The 22873-nt window shown below is 46.3% G+C and overlaps 1 protein-coding gene across 1 annotated transcript; it reads left to right on the top strand.

Annotated features, from left to right (window-relative positions):
• The first annotated feature begins 1231 nt into the window (after positions 1-1231).
• On the top strand, positions 1232-22152 carry LOC135449318 (prosaposin). The gene is made up of 14 exons (XM_064716173.1): positions 1232-1345; positions 10175-10308; positions 11703-11777; positions 12459-12584; positions 12829-13026; positions 13751-13894; positions 14417-14473; positions 17044-17157; positions 17942-18043; positions 18236-18422; positions 18573-18724; positions 20287-20367; positions 20873-20980; positions 21522-22152. Exons 1-14 carry the CDS (start codon positions 1291-1293, stop codon positions 21555-21557), a joined length of 1569 nt encoding a protein of 522 aa, XP_064572243.1. The 5' UTR covers positions 1232-1290; the 3' UTR covers positions 21558-22152.
• The last annotated feature ends 721 nt before the right edge of the window (positions 22153-22873 follow it).

Here is a 22873-nt window from a genome sequence, read left to right as displayed (position 1 = left end):
ACCTCACAGCACATCCCGCTGTCTGAAGGAGCTGTGAAAAACACCAGTCGCTTGTTTTTAAAATTTTAAAAGTTTAATAATAACAAAATGGTTATAAAAACAGTAATTAGAGTAGTAATAATTTGGACAATTTGGATTAGGACAATATGAGACAATAAAAACAAAGAGTTATGGACGTCCAGGTACTTCTTTCTGGGCAAAATAAGCCCGAAAAAGGAGCCACGTTAACAGAGGATTAACCCTTAAAAACAAGAGCCTTTTGCAAATTCATACACCTCATACATGGTGCATAAATTCCATTCAAACACAGGATTCTGTCTGGGCACTGTCAGCTTCTTCCTCTGAATCTCAACAGTGCCTTCGAGGTGGGAAGAAGTTCATTTCTCCTGATAAGAGGGCAATAAATTTTCTTTCTCTGAAAGATTCAGGTGTCCTGTGGCTGCTATCTCGCTGCGAGTCCTTTCTTTAGAAAAAAAGGATCCTACATAGCATAGTTTCTATTTTAACATTTTGTTATAACCTAAAACTATATGTAACACACTACTTAAGAGAATTAATACAGCATTACCTTCCAACACAACACATATAATATTCATTTTAATATTTGCAAAAAGCCAATCATAAAATACACATTTTTCACAGAGGCCACAGGGAAGCTGGGGAGGGATTCTTCACCAGCAGTGGTACAATTTGAAGGAGAGGTAATTTAGATTGGATATTAGGAGGAAACGTTTATTACTGTGAGGGGGTTGAGGCACTGGCACAGCTGCACAGGGAGGTTTGTGGATGCACCATCCTGGAGCTGCTCAAAGCCAGGTGGGAGACAGCGGGAAGTGCATGGTAGTGGATTAGAAAAGGTGCATTCCAGCCCCTTAACACTGCGTCTCCATGTTGGTGCGTGCCTCAATCAGGCGCTGCCAGCCTGGCTGGTCTGTGGGGGGAACTCCCGCCTTTGGGACTCCCACTGCCTCAGGCAGCGGAGGCAAAAATCGCCTTGAAGGTTTTATTTGTTTCCGGCTAGACACCGCTGTTGGCAGCGGCGGGGGCCGCAGGGGGCTTGGGGAGCAGCAAGGGGCTTGGAGAGCCGCAGCTCCTGCCGCCGAACGCAAACTCCCGGCTGCCATTTTCCGTTCCCTCAGCGGCCCGGGCCCCTCACACCCGCCGGCCCCGCCACTGCGCGTGCGCAGGGGGCGGGGCAGCGTGCGCGCGTGCGCGCCCCGCCCCTATATAAGGGCGGGCGCGGGCGGTGCCGGCGGCGCCGCATTGCAGACGGGCACGGAGGGGGAAGCGATGGCGCGGCCGCTGATCCTCGGGCTGCTCAGCCTCCTCGGGCTCCTGGCCGCCGGTAAGCGCTGCCCTCCGCCTGCCGAGCCCCTTCCCCATCCAGCTGAGCCTCGGTGGGCTCGGCGAGAGCGCCCAGCGTGCGCGGGACCAGGGGCGAAGGCCGGTCCTGAGGCTGTTTATAAGGGAGCAGCGATGAGGGAGCGTGAGGGCAGTGGGATTTCTAGGGCGCCTTCGGGGTGGCTGTGATGCAAAAGCGGTGTTTGGAAGGGGCAGAGTCGCCCAAAAATAGCCCAGGGCAGGGAGAAGGGGGAGTCCCCGTGAGGGTCCGGCCGTTCCCGCTGCTGGTGGGGAAATAAATGCTTTCCCGATGTGCAGCCTCGTCCCGCACAGAGCCCAGGCTGCTGGGGACATTGGGAGGGATTTTGTTGTTTTTCCCCTGCCAGCAGCGCTGTTTATCTCCGCCACTTCGTGGATAGATGGCTGCTAATCCTCTTGGGGATGGCGGGAGGCTGCCTTGGCTGTGCTGTTTCTGCATTAGGATCTCCTGCTCCCCATGGAAAATTCCGCTGGTTTTGCTGCTCGCCGTCTCGTTACCTGTTGTTGCTGAGGGTGAAAGTGATGGGGGATGGATTATGGTCTCCCTTTAGCTGTAGGATTCGAGGTTACAACATTGCAGGAGCTTGACAGAAATGATTCATAGTCTGCGGAGCGATAATACACCTTTAGGCTGTGGGATGCAATAGCTAGAAAGCCCAAAATGTAAGGACTTATGCAGTGATGTCCACATTTACTTGTAGAATTTTCTTCTAAGTTAGACTATTTAATATTAAAGCTTATTTGCTCACGAGCTTAACCTGCCGCATTTCAAAAGTAAAAAAAAAGGCCCAACTGGCTGTTTAAAGGCCATAGGAGTAACCAGCTGGCACAGTACAGTAAATAATCCTGTGAAATGTTTCATGATTGTACATGAGTTTTGTCCTTTATTGTAGTTGTAATGTCATAAAATCATAGGGTGACCTGGTTTGCAAGGGACCTTAAAGGTCATTTAGTTCCAACCCTCTGCCTAGGACAAGGGACACTTTCCCCTAGATATACTGATAATATTTAATATGCTGATATGTGGACAGTTTAATGGGTTACCTCAGAATTTTCAGGCAGGAAGCAAGAGAGCAGCTCTCAGCTTTCCCTCTGCGTGTTTATGTGCTTTCACAGTGTCCTCTGAGTCTGCTCTGTGCTGAATTAGCTGCCATCACTTGCCACTCCTTCTGGGACTGCTTCCAGGTGGCTGAAACCATTGCAGTTTCTTGGGCTCTGAAAGTGAAAAGGCTTCACCTTGAAGTACCCACCAGCTTTCCCATTAGTGTGTGCAGGGAAATTGTAATGAGAAACCAGTTCAGCAATGAGGGTTGGCTTGGCCTACCTGCTGAAGGCATGTCATGCAGCTGAGGGCAGCAGCAGACCAGTCAGGCCTGTTTGTCCTCAGAAGCCACTGTTTTTACACAAATAAACAGCTGTCTTTTCTCACCAGGGCTCTGGGTGCTCCTTGCCTCACCTGCCGTGCAGATTTTCCCCGAAGATTTTGCTGCAGACACCGTTCTGTCTGCCCAGCTGGCTAATCAGCTGTGCAAACATCCAGCCACCCTTGTCAGATCCTAATGGAGTCACTTGGCTGCCTGACAGGCCGTGAGGGTTTTTGGTTGACCTACTTACAGGGCTTCTGTGCATCTTCCCTTGAAGGGAGGCATTAAAGCAGGGTGTACAGGTCCTGGCATCTCTGGACTACTGATGTGCACTCTGATTGTTTCTTGTCTTTGAGGCCAGGCTGGGTGTGCTCTTAAAGCAGGACTCAGTTTCTCTTTGACTATCTCCTCCCCTGCCCTTTTTGCTAAATTAAAAGTTAAGCTGGGAGTGGAAAGTAAAAACTTTGAGGATATGAATTTTTCACATCCCTCCTCCTCTAAAATAGTAGACTTAAAACCTTGTAAGGAAGGCAGATCCAAGTTAATGTGTAATTCCTCTAGGAAACGCTGGTCAGATTATATGGGTAGGCAGGAAATTTGTGATCTGAATTAGCCTGGCTTGACATTTTCTTGATGCTATGGATAAAGCAGATAACTGGGCTGTTCTGTAGCTTGCAGGCTTGTTCTGCTGTGAATGTGGTTTTTAACAAAAACAAAGCAGCCCAGTGGTGCAGATTAAATTGGGAGAAGAGGGGAAGGTGTCTTGTGCCAGCAATGGTGTGAGCAGGGCAGTGACCACACCTTGACTCTTGTGCCCACTGCAGGAAGGACACTGAGGTGCTGGGGCACATCCAGAGAAGGGAATGGAGCTGGGGAAGGGTCTGGAGGGTAAGTCCAGGTTGGGAATCAGGAGAAATTCCTTCTTAGAAGGGGCTGCCCAGGGAAGGTTCTGGAGGGTAAGTCCAGGTTGGGAATCAGGAGAAATTCCTTCTCAGAAAGGGCTGCCCAGGGAAGGGTTTGGAGGGTAAGTCCAGGTTGGGAATCAGGAGAAATTCCTTCTCAGAAAGGGCTGCCCAGGGAAGGTTCTGGAGGGTAAGTCCAGGTTGGGAATCAGGAGAAATTCCTTCTCAGAAAGGGCTGCCCAGGGAGGCAGTGGAGTCACTGCCCTGGAGGTGTTCAGGAAATGTCAGCTCTGGTCTGGATGGCAGCGTGGTGATTGGTCACACCTTGGACTCGGTGATCTTGGAGGTGTTTTCCCGACCCAAATGCTGCTGTGATAATACACAAATAAAGTCAGTGTTTTCCTGGAGGAGTAGCTGGCTCTGAGGCACGGTCAGGCTGTGGCCCTGATAGCGCAGCAGTCATGTGCCCTGTGCAAACCTGCCCTTGCACAATCCATCCCCCGCCTGCTTGCCGGGCAGGTATAAATAGAAAAGGCTGTTGGCTGTGTCTCAGGAGCCGAGCCAGCCCCGGGCAGCCTTTCTGCAGCGCTGTTCATGCACCTCGGGCAGCCCCGAGGGGATGGAGGGAGGAGCCGGGGAGATGGGGCTTGTCAGCAGCGCTGGATGTGTCACCTGATGGCAGCTGAGCTATTTCAGGGACGGCTTTTCTGCTATAAAATGCACGGACATCTTGCTTTTCTATCTGTTCCTGCTGCCTGCCGTGGGGTTTGTTCCAGTATCTCCTGTTCATCTCTTTCTTCAAAGCAAGTTGGGGCCTTAGAACTCTGACATAAAAAGAGACTTTGTTTTTCCTTAAAGGATTTACTCACTTTCTGTTTGCTTTTTTTAATGGAGCAGCTTTTAAATGCAATTTGTTTGCTGCTGCGAAAATATCAGAGTTCCTGTTGCAATTAAAAAGGCCACATTGAAGTGTGTGTGTGTGTATTTTAGGGCAGTGCTTCTCTGTGTTTGGTCATGAGGCAATGTTTAGTTTCAGATGCCTGACAGCAGATTTTTCCCAGTCTTTGTGTGGATATATTTGCCTAGTGAAAAAGGAATGATAAATACAGGATTGCTGCAGAGACTCCCATGAAATCTGTCCCCTGCATCCCTCCCCTCCCAAAAAAACCCCTCAGAACAAACCCAGAAAGAATGGAGATGGACCACAAGCATGGCCCAGACATTTGAGAGTATTTTTGCTGGCATCTGCTGCAGGGAAAAATGCTGCTCATAACTTTTTGGGAATATCTTAGCATAGTGTATGGGGCCACTAACTCCTGGTGACTACCAGGTGCCCTGGAATATCCACTTATGTCCAGAATCTTCTGTATTCTGCCGCAGGAAAATCTCAGGCAGCACCTGGCCAACTTGGACATTATTCTTTTGCAACCTTTGCAGTTACCTGGGACGATTTTCTGGGCCAGTAGAGGTGCTTTTACTGTGCCAGCTCATCCAGTTCTCTGCTCTCTTTAATTTTATTGTGATTGCTTGTGCCTACACACACTGCTTCTCTTCTAGGGAAGAGAACACCTAGGGAACACCTGAGGCAGAGGCAGTGTGCCAAAATGAGAATGAGTTCCCAGCTTTGAGGAAGAGCCTGCTTGTGGTGTTAGCTCCAAACTCATTTCTTGCCCTTCATGTTAGTTAGAAATGTTTCAAGTTTAGTTTTCCCTCAGTAGATATTGGACAGGATATTTGTAACTGGAATGCTGGTAACAGCATTCTTCCACTTTTTCTTTAAATTGCCTGTAATCCTTCAAATGTTATGGTCACTTTACTGCCTCATTAATCCAGAGGCCCTTCAAGAGTCACTGGTGTGTGATGTGGTTACAACTTTTGAAGTTTTACTCATTAACCGACCACAGAGGCTGTGGAATATTGAGCCTTTCAGAAACTTCAGGTTGGGGTCACTCCTCCTTCACTTGTTGGCACTTTGTAAACTCTGGTGAAGAGAAGTTGATCCCTCTTGACTTCTTTAACTTGAACACGCTTTGTTTCTGCAAGTGTCACAGGACATGAGGAAAAGTCAGTAACTGGCAGAGCAAGATGGCACAGGCTGATGCCTTTGCTTGCTCTGTGGTGTCTCTGGGAGATAATGAATTTTTCATTTGTTTTAGCATTGCAAGTAGGACAGCCTGGGAATGACAACCTTCCTGATGAATAGGTTAGTACCTGTTGGACACACGAAAAGCATGAGAATTGACAGCACACGAAATGATCTTCACATTTGACTGCAATCCATTGAGTTGAACAGCAGCTCAGCACTCTCCTTGGGATGTTTGTTTTTTTTGGTTTTTTTTTGTTTTTTTTTCTCCAAATTAGAGGTTAATTTGTCTGTAACCAAGGGTTTTTCTAGCAGTTGGGTTTGGAGCAGGCTGGAGTGTTCAGGTTGAATTCCTTTGTGTTCTGGGTGGTTCATCCTTTGGCTCTTTAGGGAGTCTGGTCTGGCCCCTCAGAATCCCTGTTCCTTATATAAGGTGTTAAATTTTAAGTGTCATTTGTAGCTTCAGTGCAGCTGTGGAGGGGATTTCTTAGGATGTTTTCCTGAGAATCTAGGGGACAAAATCCAGACTGGCTCTCTGTGGAAGAAGAGTGAGACACAAATGCCTGAGGGAAGGGAAGGTGTTTTCCAGGGAAGGTAATTGCTGTCCTTGCAGAATGGTAATCCAGCCATTACAGGCTTCCTTCCTTTTAGCTTCCTGTTTCCTGGGTGAAGAGCTGGGCTGTGCTTGCTCTGTAAGCCAAGTGCAAAAGGTGATATTTTCTGAGGGAGCCATCCCCTCTACTTGCCCAATTTGTGTCTGTGTGTTACAGCAAACTTGGTAAAGCAAAGGCTCTTTTTTCCTTCTGTTGAAGGAGCCACATCTGAAGTGCTCCAGGCAGGGAGAAACCAGTGAAGGGGATGAGCAAAGGAACACATTGGCCTTCACAGATAAACTTGTTTGGTGCTCTAAAAACAGTGGCTGGCAAGAACTCGAGGAAATAGGGTGAGCATGACATGTGGCTGTTGGGAGCTGATCTACAGAAAAAGGAGAAATCTATTAAAAATGGATGACCTTAGGTAAAGAACAATATATGAAATAGAGAGATGCCAAAGATAACAATGCAAGTAAATCCCTTGGGTTTATCTTTATTTGTTTACTCTTGGGTTGCTGCTGTGCTGGGGATGTGAAATACCACATTAAGGTGTTGCTCTTTTTGTAGCAAAGGCTGTTTGGAGGGGAGAGTTAAAACTATTTATTCTGAGACAGCACAAAGTCTTAACACACTTCACTGGCATGTTTGCTTTTGTTGTAATATAAGTTAACATATGAGGGAAAATTCTTTTTATAGTGTAATAGGAGAGCAAGCTAAAACAGTAGAGAGTTTCCAGTTATTCTTTTCTGAACCTGCAGGATCTGAATAAATCCAGAGTTTTTTAGCTTTGTTTCTATTTTTCCCAGGATGTTCAGAAAGGGAAGGTGGATACTGTTGCAATGGAGGTGCATCCTTTCATATTAGATACAATATTTCAACCAAAAGTTCCCAGAATACAGAATTCCCAACACAGAACAAACTTGTAAGAATTTAACTATGTTTGAAGTCACTGTGGGAGGTGTCAGGAAGGAAGCCATGATGAGTGTGTGTTATCTTTGTTCTGTAGCTGCTCTAAAATGTGCCAGCCATGTGCGGCCTTAACAAACAAAACTGCTTACTCACTGCCTGACTGCAAAGTTCTGTACTGAAAACATTAAAATCTAGAGTTGTCTTGACACACAGCCAGCAAAGCTGATAACTGCAAATAATTCTGAAACATGGTATTTTTGTCAATCACTTGATAGTGGTCTATTGTTAAGGCTGTGAGGAAGAAGGAGCAGGACGTTGTGCTGGAGCTGGTACAGATCTGAAAAGTCATGCAGTGACAGGATCTCAAAATAATCAAACAAACCCTGAGAGCTCACTAAGAGCCTGATCAACCAATGCAAGTTACAGCAGGAATGCCTCCATTTGGCTTTAAAACACTCTCCTAAATCAGGAGTTGGAGAGACTGCTTGGAATGACTATTCTGGGAGTTGTATAGCTCAGTTTTGTAGTTTACAGTGTGCTTCAGTGGAGGAGGAGTAATTGTCTTTTGATAAAGGCATAGGTTAAAAGCTGTGCTTGTAAATAGTTGGGAATCCCTGATTCCACTGTTTAAACTCCAGCTCTTGACTGACTTCATTCAGAGCCTGACTCTGCCTTCCAGAGCCTTCCCACCACTGTTCAGGGCCAGTATCTGAAAGGGAAGAATAACTTTCCCTCAACCAAGTGTATTCTTGTTTATTGTCACCCTGCCAGAGCTGACAGCTCTTTGGCTGGCCACTCTGGCTTTGAAAATTAACTATTCTTAAGGCTTGCAGATCAATAATGCTGGAGTTTGGAATAGGCTGTAAATATTTTGCTAACCATACATTATTAGAGGCTTTGAAGTCTTACTCCTGCACTCTCCCTGCTCAAGGATAAAATGCAATGAAGCTTTTTACTGGGAGAGATGGTGACAAGCTTCAAGCTCTTGTGTGACAAAAATCAGGCGTGCAAAGCACGTTTTTCTTCAAATAAATGGGTCATTCCTTTGAAGCCCAGTGCAAACAGGCTTTATAAATCAACAGCTGAGCAGGCTGCAGAGTGCCACCTATAAAGCAGAGTTTATCTGCCTGTTTGGTGAGTGGTGCCCGTGTACCTTGTAGATGCACTGGTAATTCAGCTTGAAATCGATCCTCTAATGGCCTACAACAAGGCATGAGAAATGGGAAAGTGATTGTTCATCTGCTGTAACATTGCCACAAGCTTCATAGCAATGGAACACCTGAACTCCTGCCTCGTGGTGACAGAGTAATTTTACAGGGATTTCTGAAGTGCAAGCAGCATTGATGTAGAGGCAACACCTGTACAGCTAATAGGTTTGAGCAGGTTGGGTTTATGTTTTGTTTTATTTTGTGTTTTTTTCGTTTCTGTGAAGTTTGGCAGCAGTGCCTTGTAGGCTGGGGCTGTGGTGGATTTCTTTGGAGGCTGCCTGCTGTAGGATTTTAGGAGTTGTTTCTTGATTGGTTACTGCAGTGTGGGGCATTGTCTCCTGAGGAAACTTACTGACACATAGGATGGATTTAGAAACTGGGAGAAGTGCAAACAGGTCCAGACAGCACAATTAAAAAAATAGAAAGCTTGGAAAGTCATTAAAAACATGCATTTGATTAATTCGTCCTACTGATTGCTCACAGTGCAGATACTTTACATTTCTTTACCAGGACTGTCCTGAGAAGATATTCTGGATCTTACTTGCAAGCTCTATAGTTTGCATGGCAGTCCCTCATGGGATGGGAGGTAATGTCCAAAAAAGGACTGGTACATTTTTCACCCCCACGGATTTTTCTGTACGCAGTTGAAGACCTAACCAAGAGAAAAAAAAGGAAGTCTAAATAGATTTAGTGGGTTTGAAAAGTATGCTAGAACATTCCTTAAGAACATTCTTCCAGCTTTCTGTTTATGGTCAGTGTTTTGATCTGTACCTGCTCTTCAGTCTTGCATGCAATGTGTGCATTGTTGTGGCTCCTAATCTCAAATCTGTCCTCACCCTCTCACTGGCTGTGTGAGAACAGGATGCTTCATGTGGGAGGAGGAATGCAGGCAGCAATCACAGGCTGCCTCACAGCTGAAGTAGGGAGCTTGTAGCTTTGGGAATCAGCTGTCTGTAGGGTACATTTCTGTAATGAGCAGCTTTTCTGTTTCAAATCATCTGGTGGTTCTTGTCTGCTAAGTAAAGTGAGGTTTTGTGTGATGGTGTTCACAGGGGTCTGAGGATGAGGGAAGAGATGAGGATCTGACTCCATGGTTCAGAAGGCTGATGTATTATTTTATGATATATATTACATTAAAACTATGCTAAAAGAATAGAAGAAAGGATTTCATCAGAAGGCTGGCTAAGAATAGAAAAGGAATGGAATGATAACAAAAGCTTTGGTCTCGGACAGAGCCCGAGCCAGCTGACTGTGATTGGCCATTCATTAGAAACAACCACATGGGACCAGTCACAGATGCACCTGTTGCATTCCACAGCAGCAGATAACCATTGTTTACATTTTGTTCCTCTCTGCTTCTCAGGAGGAAAAATCCTAAGGAAAGGATTTTCCATAAAAGATGTCTGTGACATAGCTGTCTGTAGGGTAAATTTCTGTAATGAGCAGCTTTGGTGTTTCAAATCATCTGGTAGTTCTTGTGTGCTAAGCAAAGTGAGGTTTGGTATTTTGGGATTTTAATATTTTTTTTACAAAGGTGGATGATGGGGGAGCAGACTGCTGAGGTGCTGAGGCTTGGGAAGTTCAACCTTTACACCTTTTCCAGTTTTTTTTTTTTTTTCTCCTTTGATTCTGTAAGCTGTTTTTGGGACAGGCCAGAAGTTTCTGGATTGCAGTGAATAAAGAGGTGGTTATTGAGGCACCTGGGAAGGCTGATGGGGTTTTCTCTCTCTGGCAGCCGTGGCCAGCCCTGTGCTGTGGCAGAAGGAGTGTGCCAAGGGGCCCGAGGTGTGGTGCCAGAGCATTCGCACGGCGTCGCAGTGCGGGGCACTCAAACACTGCCAGCAGAACGTCTGGAACAAGCCTGCCGTGGTAAGTGCCGGCCTCTGAGAGCCCCCAGCCCCACCTGGCCTCAGGGAGGCTTCCCAAGTCTCTCATCAGGCTCTGCTGAGCTTGCTGTGCCTTAATTTGGGTGCTGGATGGAGGTTGCTTTTCACTGCTCTGCCTTGCACAACTCGTCTGCTGACTTCTCCCGTGACCTGTTGCACAACCACCCAGCAATGTATGGAATGGAGCTAGTGGATTTCACTTGTTCCTCTGCATTGCTACTGACTCTTCATTCAGGGGAGTCTTTTCTGAACTTGAGCAATTATTATGAAAAAGCTGTGTGTTTGTTTAAATTCCCAGAAAGATGCACCATATGCTAAATTATGGAAGGCATGACAGAAAATAATAGTGCAAATGTTACATTTAGTAACAGCCCTTAATCCCCCATACATATCCTTTAACTTTTGCAAGTTTAAAGAAAGGCCTGGAAATACCAACCAGGCACAGTGGAAAGCAGCAGCCTGAGCTTGCAGATGAGTGAAAGGCAGCTTTGCAATATGCAGCAGGCTTCCCAGGCAAGGCACTCAGTGCAGTGGTACTGGGGAGTACGAGGTTCTCAGGAGCAGTTCAGGCCTGTATCTTGTAATGCATGGCCCTGCTGTCTCCAAGGTGTCCCTAAAATCAGCATTTCACTCACTGCAGCACACTCTGCTAGATTGTCACTGAGGCAGCAGCTACATGACCTGTATGGAGATGGGAGAATTATTTGAACTGAGTACATTTTTCCAATAGATAATGGATTTGATTAATGTGGCCCCTTCATCTTCAATTGGATGGAATGTCCATCTGCAGATCACTGTCTGCTGAGTTCTTACATTGCCACCTATCATGCAGTGCATACACACATCATTTTCTCATGACTTTACTAGATGTAGCTGCAGTTTGGGTATTGTTTCACAGTTTTCTAGGGGAGAAAAAGGTGTTTTACTTACAGATGCATTCAGTCCACATTGGCTATATCTGTGCAGAGATACTTCAGTTTCAGGAAAAGCAGGGGAAGGGAGGAATGTCAGAGTACAGCTGCAATGGTTGAAGCAGCCTGAAATGTTCTGAGATTTCTAGCAAGTGTGAACTCTGAAGGAAAAGGTAAAAGGAGAAGGTGTCTTGGGGCAATCAAGTTTGTATTTCAAGGGACTGGGAGGAGGTGAATGAGCAAGTGCTAGCATGCCAGCTTTCATCCAGCATTGGTTTACTGACGAAACTGTAGCTGGACATGCCTGAAATAGCCTCACTCTGTTTAAAAATAACCTCTCCCCACCCTGGCCTCACCTTTCTTCCTTAATTCCAGGTGCAATGTTTGCCCTTTGTGCTGTTGTTCACACTCTGCTCTTAGAGGCACTCAGTTCTTTCTCCAAGTAACTCTCTGCTTCTCTCTCCAGAGCAGTATTCCCTGTGACTTGTGTAAGGAGCTTGTGACAGTTGCTGGCAAAATCATAAAGGATAATGGCACTGAGGTAAGCAAAGCTCCTTTTCTCCTCATCCCAAAACACTGTTTGGTTTCAAGGTCTCGTGGTGAGGGAGTGGAAGAATAATCTGTGGTGTTTTCCTAACATAAGCAGCAGATGTTGAAAGGGACTAGAGTGCATGTGGAAGGGCTTTTAAACAGCCTCTGCTGGTTTAGAAATTAGCAAATTCTAGAGCCTCCCATTAACACATCCCTGATTGACTGTAGATGCTTAAGAAAGCTGTTCTTGTGCCAGTGAGGCACCAATATTAAAAGGTGGGCTACTGCAGTCTCCAGCAGTGGGTGGTTACACCAGCTGCCCTTTGTTTGGTTTGTGGGCACTGCTTCCCTTTTTCTTTTGTCAGCCTGTGGGTACTTTGTATAAACAAGTCACTGTCCCATGAGCCCAGAAGTTCACTTTCTCCTCTTAATGGTAAATGTTCTGTTCTGGGCTGTGCAGGCCACACGAGCAGTGTGACATGTTTGTGCTGTGGCAGGGTCCCATTGAAGCTCCAGAACTGGGGAAAATGTGTCTCTGTAGTGTAGAATCTCACTCTAGTTCTGCTTGTTGCTACCTGGGCCTACCTGGGTCTGAGGAGCTTGTTTCAGGCTTTGTATTGTGCATTTTGGGAAAGGAAGGAGCATTTGAGAAACAAATATAATCCATCTCTGCTCACCTCATCTTTGATAGGATGAGATCCGCTCCTACCTGGAAAAGACCTGCGAGTTTCTTCCTGACCCAGGCCTCGTCTCTGAGTGCAAAGAAATTGTGGATTCCTACCTACCAGTTATCATGGATATGCTCAAGGAAGAGCTTGTAAGTAGATAGCAATTTTAAGCTGTTGGTCTTAAAAGTTGTGCTCCTCTTGATGCCAGAATTTGTCTTCTGCCTCTGATTGTGTGTATGAATCCTTTGTGGATCACTGGCACTGTTAGTTTGAAGACTCCTTCCTTGCTATGAGTTTCCTTGTTTTACCATGTTTCAGCTGAATGGCTCTCTACTCTGAACTTTAAAAGTGACATCAGTTTGGAGCTTTGTGTGTGTATCTTGTCTCCCCCAGGATAAACCTGAGGTTGTGTGCAGTGCCCTTGCTCTGTGCCACTCCCTGCAGAAGCACCTTGCCTCAATGAAGCTCCAGAAGCAGCTGCAGACCAACAAGATCCCAGAGCTGGATTTCTCTGAGCTGGCATCCCCGTTCATGGCTAATGTGCCTCTTCTCCTCTACCCTCAGGAGGAGAAGCCCAAGCAGAAGCCTAAGGTAAGCCTAGGACTAAGGGCTGTTCTAGTGTGGACCATTTGTATAATCTTGGATTAAGTTCTACAGTCTGCAGAGACAAGTCCTGTGCTGTGCTGTTGCCATCCAGGACTGTGGTAATCAAGCAGATTTTGCTGGAAACAATTTCTCCTGAGAGAAAGCTTGGGTTCAAAGGTTCACAGGAAGAACAGCTCTTCCCATATTGTGAGCAGCCTGCTAGCTGTGCCCCTCAGGGGATGCATTTGTCTCTGAATGTAAGGGTGACAGACTGGATTGGAAAAGAACAAATAGTTGACAAAGGGGAATAGATGAGGCAACGAGCTTGGTGCAGAGGCTGAGTGTTGACAGCAAGCCAGGGTGTGGGGGTTGAGCAGTGAGTGGGCTGAGAACAAGCTGCTGTGGGTGGAGCAGGTAAGATCTATGCCAGATTTAGAAACTTCCCCTCTGTGGTCTGTAACAAAACCAAAAGATTTGAAGATTGGGTATCTTAACTATTATCTTGGCTTTGGAGCCAAGTAGGTACCTAATCTCCATCTAGTGGCTGCTGCACACACAGCAGTGGCTTGTCTGTCTCCATACTAGCTGAGGCTTCAAAGTGTTCTCCAGAGTATTTATTAAGGTTTGTACATAGCTCAGAATGGTTTGTGAAACTTGGTGGTAACAGGAGCTTCTGAAACATGTCATGTGAAGTTGTGTCAGCTTGAGTTTCCTTTCTCTCTTTGTCCAGGCCACTGGGGATGTGTGCCAGGATTGCATTCAGCTGGTCACTGATGTTCAGGAGGCTGTGAAGACAAACTCCTCTTTTGTGAAATCCTTGGTTGCTCATGCCAAGGAGGAGTGTGACCGTTTGGGACCTGGCATGTCTGATATGGTAAAGTGTCCTTTTGATTGGAAAATTCTGTTCCTGTAAGCAAACATAAACCAGTTTGTTCAGCGCCTTAATCCCCCGATCATATTCTCTATTTAGTATCACAGAGGAGATTCTGTAGCATGTGTTAACACAGTATAACAATAACACCACTGGAATTGTAAACTTTGTGGTCAGGAAAGTTGGGGTGGGATGTGTGGGACTGGGGAGCAGGGGAAGGACTCCAGATTGCTTCTAGCCCTTAAAGGCCTTTTCCACAAACATGGTCTGGGTGGGTAACGGGGTTGTGTCAATAGGGGCTGGGCCTTTTTGCCCTGAGAGGAAGAGAAAAGGTTAAGCAGTCACCTGTGCAGCAGTTTTGTAACCTGAAATACCATCTTGCATTTGGGCCAAGCTCTAAAAGACCTGTTGTTATGCAGTAGAGCAGGTAAATTAATACCTTGAGATGGATTAGAAAATTCTAGATGGACTCTACAGCGCAAGTGGTTTGGTAGTCATGAGGCTTTCTCTTCCCACTTTCTGCAGTGCAAGAGCTACATCTCTGAGTATTCTGACCTGGCCATCCAGATGATGATGCACATGGTAAGATCAGCAGAGTGCAGTATTTGCTCTCAGTTCATTTTTCTGGCTTGTGTAGCTAACTTCCTTGGAAACAGGAAACGTGCACTGCAGTAAAACTTTGGGGAGGGCCCTTTCTCTCCAAGTCTTGGTGTTAATGCTTTGAACTTTGTGTTTTTTGGATAGCAATTTCAGTTTCAGGATGCTTTCTTTAGCACATTTCCTTCCATTTTATAATCACTTTTGCAGTGCAAAAGGCACGCTAATCCTTTGAAATATGAAGATACATTACACATGTTCCTTTATATTCTTTTATCTTAGTAGTCCTGTGCTTACACCACTTCCCCCCTCCCCCAAATACTGTGTTAAGGACATAAGAGTTGGCTTTGTCACAGTATTGCAAAATTAGTTTAATTAATTAATAACCTCTTTGTCCAGAGAGCTGAGGGACTTCAAAAAACATGGCTAAGTCTTTCCTGAGTGCAGCCTGTGGGTGCCACAGGTGACAGAACAAGCTACAGGTGAATACCTGGCTGGCTTGAACCTGAATTGGGCAACATAGTGGCCTTTTCTTGTTTCCAGTTGCCACAGGCTCTTAGAAGCTCATCCTATTCTTAAACATTTGGGGGGGAAGTCAATGTTTGCTCCAGCAGCACTTAGTTTCTCATTCTCAGCATTGCAATGCAGTGTGTTGTTAATGGCTGAAATTGGAATATGACTACACCTTGTGTGCATCTGAGTGTTGGCCAGACTCTCTGGAGGTAGTCTTGCCCAGGATGCCTTCATAACTGCAGATGAATAATGCTGGTTAGCACTGTGCAATTAAATGTGAGTTGCTGAGGATCTTTGGGGTGGGGACTGTGTCATATTCCATTATCTTTGTGCAAAGAATATATGCAGTTCCAAGTGCTTGATGTATTTTTTTCTCTTAACTGTTATCTTCAATTTCTCCTTTCTTCCTCTGTCTCCAATCTCCCCTGCCAACAGAAGGATCAGGTAGGTGAGCAACTTGCCTGTGGTGATAGCCTGCTTGTAGTTCACCCTTTGCTCTTAAAGGCCTTGTAGTTCACTTCTGGCTCTCTTAGCTGTACACTTGGTGTGATTGTGCTCAGTGCTGACAGATACAAGGGATATTAATGTGATTAAAACAGAGACTAAAGGCTTCCTCCAGTGCATCAGTCCTACTTCAGCTCCAGATACCACTTTGTGCTACCAAGATCTCAACTTGATGATGCTTTGGTCAGTAGAGCAGAAAATATCCTCCCTCTTACACAAGAAGGATAGATGTGGAATAAGCATGCCAGGGGCACCTGGCAGCTGCTGGTTTAAAGTCTGGGCTCCAAAGGGCTTGAGCAAAGCTGTCCCCAGCTCTTTCCTTGGTTAACCTTTCAATCCAGGACAATGGTATAGATGTTTGAAGTATATGAACTGAAAAGGTGAAAGCTTCCTAGAGCAATTTGGGCTTTTAATTGAAGCTGTCCTGTGGGACCTTGTGTCTGTCACCCCTCTGTGAGGGAACCTGTGTGTATGTGGGTGTTGCTGTAACATTAATACCTGGAACTGCTTCTTACAGTGCATGAACCAAAGGGCTTGACTTAAAGGTGCTGCCTGGAGTGGTCTGAAGCAGCACAGTGTCTCTGAGGCGCTGCTTCTGCCTGTGCATGAGACTGTGGCATGATGTGTTAATATTAACTCTGGGATAAGCCTGTGCTGTAGGAAGCTTGGAGCAGGGTGAGATGTGATCTTCTAATTACCTGGAGGACCAAGGGTGTCTTTTTCTAGCTTTAGGAGGGAAAATGCAAGTTGTGTGTCTCATTCTGTACAGCCTATCTCACTTTGGGTGTCCTCCTCAGAACAGTTTGCCTCATGTCTGGCATTTCTTTGTGCATTTAGTAATGTATGTTCCAAAAAAGAAATACATGAAGAGTGTATTTCTTTGAGAAAGGAAGCCTTTTTACAGACTTGGTTCCTGTTTGCTGTTTTCTCTTACTGTGAGAACACTGCAAGTTCAATTGTTGCAGGACAAATGGTTAGCCTTGGGTTTTAACAAGCTCAACTTTTGTTTCTTGTAGGCTGTGTTCAGTAATGAGAGAAATTGTTTCTGTTTGCAGAACGTGATGTTTCTGGCAGCTTTAAAGAAGGTAGCTTGTGGATGAGGAAGGAGGTTCTTCTAGGCATTTCTCTCAGCTTCTGGGTGAACTCTGAAGTCAGGATAATTGGCCCTTCCTGTGATTACTTGAAGCTGGGGAGCACCTTTGTGGATGCAGCTCTGATGTGACGCTGCTGGTGGCTTGTTCTGGTGTTGGTAGCTCTTAAGTCAACTCCTTCTGAAGGGCTTGCAAAGTGTGGGCTCATGGGTGTTTTTTTAAATGGGGTTTTTAACCTCTTCCTCTTTAACAGGAACTGCTAAATTCCATCCAGTAGCTGTCCTGCCTATAACCTTACCAAATGCTTTGGCAATACTTGGAGTAGAAGTAGTCATGAAACTTTGTGTTGGAGCCTATCAAAATGTTGCTCTCTGTGCCTGCTCACAGGCTCTGTAGAAAGGGCAGAGACTTCTGGTCTTTAAAAATTGCTTCCACATCTCTTTGCAGCAACCAAAGGACATTTGTGCCATGGTTGGGTTCTGTCCTTCTGTGAAGTCTGTTCCCCTTCAGCCTCTGGTGCCAGCTCAGGTGGTTCATGAGGTGAAAATGGAAATTGTGGAGGTAAGATGGGTTTTTTGTACTGTGCTTTCCTTTCCTTTTTGCTTTAGTGTAACAAACCAGGTGAAAAAGATGAACTTTCATGCACAGAATAGTCTAAGTTTCCCTGCATATAAATTCCTGGCCTTTTCTTGTTTCTGATGCTGATCTGTGAAGTAGGAAAGCTGATTGATTTGTTTGAACAGCAGAGCCTGCACTGAACCAGAGCAACAAGGTAATGCTTTAGGATTGAAAGGGGAACTCTTGTTCCAGCAGTTCTGAATGACACCTTAAATGCAAAGTCTCAGTTTGAGTTTTGCTCTTTGTTTGGAGTAATGCTTTGATCCCTTTTAAAAGTGGGGCAGCACTCTGCATGTGCAGGTGAGGCATCAGAGTCAGAATGCTGAAGCTCTGAGTTTGAAGAAGCACCTTGGCTTCTCCAAAGGGTATTTTTGCAAACAGGAGGGTGCTCTCAATTCTAGGAAATGTTGTCCTCCCTTAATGTATTTTAAAAACCACTATATATTTCCCTTGACTTCTGTCTCCGTGGGATTGTTTATTGCTTTGTGTCTGCTGAGTTCAACTCTTTGTACAGCCTGGGGTTGTAGTCTTAAAATTAGTCATAAAAAATGCCTGTTCATTCAGACAGGCTTTTTACTGAGTCCTTTGAGGCTGGTTTTGTGTTCTGTGTGACCTTTTGAATACAGCCCAAAGTGAGCAGCTAGGTAAATGCTGTTAGGAGTTGTGCCTGTCAGATGTGGTCCAGTGCTGATTTATTGTGTGTGTATTTCTTCTTCTGTGTACTCAGAAGGCCACAGTCCAAGAGAAGGAGAAGACTTTTTCCTTGTGTGAAATCTGTGAGACCATGGTGAAAGAAGTGACTGGCCTCTTGGAGAGCAACAAGACAGAGGTGTGTGAGGGGTGGGCATTGTACCCTTCCAGCTTTGGCTGGGACAGGGCTGCACTGAAGGGGGAAGGAAAATCAGTTCCATTGCCTGTTTTCACAACAGCAACATTTCTATCCTGGGTGGGACACAAAAGTTGTGCTTATAAACTGAGTCAGAACTCTGTCCCTCGTTTTCTCCCCCTGCCTGTGCTGCAGGAGGAGATTGTGCATGAGATGGAGGTGGTGTGCCGCCTGTTCCCGGGCAGCGTCAAGGACCAGTGCAAGGACTTCATCGAGGTCTATGGCCAGGCTGTGATTGACATGCTCTTGGAGGCAACAAATCCTGAAGCTGTGTGTGCCATGCTGAAATGCTGTGCAGCCAGCAAGCTCCCCCAGCAGCCAGGTGGGTGAGGAGGGGTCTGTGGTGTTCAAAACGAGCTGCTTCACCTGTGATGAGATCTCTTTTGAGGACACTGCTGATACTGCCTCCTTACTTCTCTTTCTCTTTACCCTAGCACTGATGTTTGGTTTGGTTTTTTATTTCCCTTCTCAGTTGTGGTGAAACCTGCAGGTGGCTTTTGTGATATCTGCAAGATGGTGGTGGCTTATGCAGACAAAGAGCTAGAGAAGAATGCCACGACAGCTGAAATTGAAGCTTTGCTGGAAAAAGTCTGTCACTTCCTGCCAGAGTCTGTCAGTGAGCAGGTAAGGTGTTTGTGCATTGGTCTTGGTGTTTATATTGGTCCTAACACTGACAGTTAAGCTCAACCTCATTTTCTGAGTGTTTCATCTGACATTTTGTCTATATGCTAATTTTAGGTCCGTCTCTCAAGTGTCTCTGCTTCTGCTATAAATGTCCAGGTACTCCTCACAGAGGTCTCTGTGTTTGGCCAAATGCCTTGTCTCTGGCTGGAGACAAACTGTCCACAGGTGCAGCTGGGGCTGGCTTGTGTCCAGCAACCTGATCCTTCTCAGGTTTTTCCCTGTACTAATTAACATCAAAGCACAGCAGCTTCTCCTGTCCAGTAGAGCAAACAAAAAAAGGGAGGAAAGGCTTGATCTGAGGCAGTTGAATGACCTGGCTGTGTGGCAGCCTGCTTTGGGGCAATGCAGATGGAGATGAATAGAAGGATGAAACACAGAATCCTGGGATACTTTGGGTTGGAAGGGACCTTAAATCTATCTAATTCCAACCTCCCTGCCATAGGCAGGGACATCTTGCAGAGTGTTTGGGAAAACTAGAGAGCACTTCTCTTGTTGGTTTTGTAACAGCATTCTCTGCTGAAGGCTGGGAGGAGTTTGGGGTGCAGGGGGATTAGCTTTGCTCAGTTCCCATCCTTGGCAGTTGGCAGGCCCTTGAATAGATGTCTGCTTTAAGGCTCTGAATTGACTGCCTGGATTGTTGCACTAATTTGCAGTCAGGAAAGGTTTGCCTGGAAATCCTCTGAGAACAGTGGCTGGGAACACTTGAAGGTTTTATTTTTTTTTCTCAACACTGATCCTGCTCAGGGGATTAATGAAGTAATTGAAGGTAGGCTGGTGTAATTCCAGTGGGACACCTGTTGCACCACTGATATCAAGATTTACCTGAAAATCTTATTAGGTGGCTGCTGAGTGTCAGCAAGTGGCAACTGCTTGTGAGTTTACTGGGGATAGAGTAGAGGCTTAAAGCAGCTGTGGAACAGCTCTTCCTGCTGTGAGGCTGTTTAATAGCTGTGGTTGGTTTATTAATTGGTGCTGTTTGTCTCTGCTGGGAGCAGCAGCATCTTCCCCAGCTCTGGAGCCAGCTCTCCACTAGAGGGAGAGAGGCTGTTCTGGCAGCCTGTGCTCCTGCTGCAGCCTTGTCTGAGGGAATAACTCGAGTCCCAGTGCCTGGGAGTCCTTGCTGCTGTCCTGCTCAGGGAGTTTGTCTCCAGCTGGTTCTGTGTGCTTCCCTCTTGAGACAGGCGTGATCTCCACCATCAGAGATGAAGCTTTGCAGTCAAAGCTTCCTCTGCTTGGTTCTTTTCCCAGATCCTGTCCTGTTTGGTTCTTTTCCTTGTGACCCCTTATCTCCTTATAGTGTGTCTGCAGGCAGGTATGAGCTGGCAGAAACAATGCTGTAGTTGTGTGATTAGTGCCTGGCTCCTGTGCAGAGCTCAGGCCTCTGCTTTACCCTTGTGGAGTGTGGTGTTGGGGTGGCACACAGGCCTGCCTGCTGCAGCCCACACCTTCCTCTGCTTTCAGGGGCTCCACAGGAGAATCTCTCACCCTGTGTTTTGTTACAGTGTGTGCAGTTTGTGGAACAGTATGAACCCGTGGTTGTGCAACTCTTGGCAGAGGTGATGGATCCCACTTTTGTTTGCACTGTGAGTATTGAGTTTGGTTTTATTGAGGGCAGGCTCTGATACAGTCCTGGGTGCCTTTCAGTGCCCAGCAAGCTGAAACTCTGCTGGAATCAAAATCAGCACACTGAATGCTTGGAGCAGGCCCCTTGTGCAAGGGCTGGGCTGCCTGAATGGCCAGCTGTGTGACTGCCAGCCCAGCAGCAGGACAGACTGCCAGGGGTTACCCACTGCTGGAGTTCAGTGACAGGCTGGGATGTGCCCTCAAAGTGACATTTCTGAGAAAGGTCCCTCTCCAGAAGATCTGTTTTTCCAAACTTGATACGAAGGAGTTCCATAACTGAGCTCTGCCCTGGCTCAGCTTGCCTGGCTGCTGGTTCAGCTGCAGGTGGGAGCTCAGTGGGAGCTCCTGCAGCTGCCTCAGTGCAGCTTCCACACCCCCTCAGGGGCAAGCTCAGCCATAAGGCCGGACTGGAGATCTCTTGGTGCACTCGGGAAGGTGCTGACTGTGCTGCTGCTCTTTTCCCAGAAACTTGGAGTGTGTGAGTCAGCTAAAGAGCCTCTCCTGGGCAATGATGCCTGTGTCTGGGGTCCGGGCTACTGGTGTAAGAACATGGACACTGCTGCTCAGTGCAATGTAAGTAAAGCTGCCTTCTGCCTCCAGTTTCCTTCTCATCCTTGGCAGCTCCTTCTGAGCCATCTTTGCCTTCTACTGCACTTCAAAATGGATGAACTCCAGTTCAAAAGGGTACTAGTTTGATTAGAGGGTGTTTCATAGCTCTTAGCTTTCTCAAAGCTGACTTTCCTCTCCTTTTTGTGTCCCACACCTGTCTGCCAGTATTTCAGAATCTATAGTAAGGTACAGTGTCAGCTTTATATTTAGTCAGTGTTCCTGCAGCCAACAGACCATGTCACAATCTCTCAGCAGGCTCTAAAAATTGGCTTCCAGTGTTGCTTTTTGTGCCAGGCCTTAATGGCTAAGGGTCATCAGCCTTCTTTCCTAAAGCTCCTTCCTGGCTGCTGAGGCTCAGGATGTTATTTATTCTAGTCCTTTTTGAAATCACTTACTTTAAGAAAAACAGATTTGCTCCCAAGATCTTGGCTCAGGATGAGGTGTTGAACTGCTTGTTTGCAAACTGGCTTTTTTCCACTAATATCAGCTATTTCTTCCCCTTTAGGCTGTTGATCACTGCAAACGTCATGTGTGGAACTAGAAGAAGAATTTCCAGTTCTGAAAGTTTGCCATGGCTCTTAGGAAATGTGGGCCGAGGTTGGCAGAGAGCTGTATCTCACCTGTCCCTCCTCTCTGCCTCATTAACAATTTGACCTTCAAGTTCCTTTGTTGTAACTCTTCTGTAGCAGTGCTGCTGTTGAAGGATCAGATTTTCATTGTTGACTTAACAAAGATACTTCTGATTGTACAGTTTAACCCATTATGCTCCTAAAAATAGTCAGTGTGTTGTAGATTTTGTTTTTAAATTGGTAGGCTGAAGTGTTTATGTGCTGGGAAGAATGACAGAGATTGTGAAATGAGACAAGGCTCTTTTAATTTTTAAAAAAAGAGCAAGATAGCAGCTAAACTTTCAAATGTCTTTCTGTAGGCAGCATTGGGAAGGTTTTACATGCTTTGCATTTTTAACATCTGGCTGGAATGTTTATTTTCTGTGTATGGGAACTCTAAGGGATAATGTTGAATCTGGGAATCCTTTTGGCTGGAATTTTCAAAGCTCTGCAGATGCAGAGGAGTGGGCTTTGTGTGCCCTGCTACCTTTCCAAGTCACTGATAATTAAAAAGATGCATTTGAATGATCAGCCTTTTGCATTTGAGTGACCACGCTTGTGGCTCGTGGCGTTGTTCTAGCTAAGGAAAAGCCTCCCCCAGCCTTTGATCACATCCTTCTGATTTCCTAGGGCTGCTCAGCCCCAGCACGGGTGTTCTGCTGCCAAGCCCAGTCCCGTAGGATGCCAGTTTCCTGAAACATGCTGGTGTACCTGAGGCATGGCTCCCTTTTTCCTTATCCTGCTTGCTCAATCCTGCTTGCTCTTGCAGCTTCCCACAGGCAGCCAGCTGGGTGCTGAGGAGGTAGCATGAGCTGGCACTGGAAGATGGAGGAGGATCAAGCCAGCAGGAGCTGGGAATATGTCAGAGGGAGCTCAGCACCGAGGGTGGAATTTGTGGAAAAACGAGTTTTATTGTAACCTGTTTGTTCCCTGCTCTGCTTTTCCTCTCACAGCATGTTTCAGTCATCTAAAGCTTGAGAGGTGCTGTGAGGCCTGGGGGCACCTCCCACTGCTGCCCACCCACTGTCCCTGACGCCCTGCTGAGTAACTGCAGCTATGAATTGTTACCCAGAGCTCCCATTCCTGCTGGGAAATGCAGCAAGCACAGATGGCAGGTGCTAGGAGCACTAGAGGAGATATTTAAAGCTCTGCTGGCACACTTGACAGCCTGCCTTTCACACCTCTCTGAAATTCCACTGAAATGGCCTAAAATCCCCCCCAAAACAGCCTTCAAGGCAGGCTTGCTACC

This window comes from Zonotrichia leucophrys, chromosome 6 (assembly GCF_028769735.1).
Source record: "Zonotrichia leucophrys gambelii isolate GWCS_2022_RI chromosome 6, RI_Zleu_2.0, whole genome shotgun sequence".
Lineage (NCBI taxonomy): Eukaryota > Metazoa > Chordata > Aves > Passeriformes > Passerellidae > Zonotrichia > Zonotrichia leucophrys.
This window is presented reverse-complemented; position numbering and strand designations above follow the sequence as displayed.

What these genes read in the sequence shown, in the direction of transcription:
- LOC135449318 (XM_064716173.1), top strand. Translation starts at nt 1,291, where the DNA reads ATGGCGCGGCCGCTGATCCTCGGGCTGCTCAGCCTCCTCGGGCTCCTG. An exon ending in TGAAAATGGAAATTGTGGAG is followed by an intron (nt 17,158 to 17,941) that starts GTAAGATGGGTT and finishes CTGTGTACTCAG; the next exon opens with AAGGCCACAGTCCAAGAGAA. An exon ending in CAAGCTCCCCCAGCAGCCAG is followed by an intron (nt 18,423 to 18,572) that starts GTGGGTGAGGAG and finishes TTCCCTTCTCAG; the next exon opens with TTGTGGTGAAACCTGCAGGT.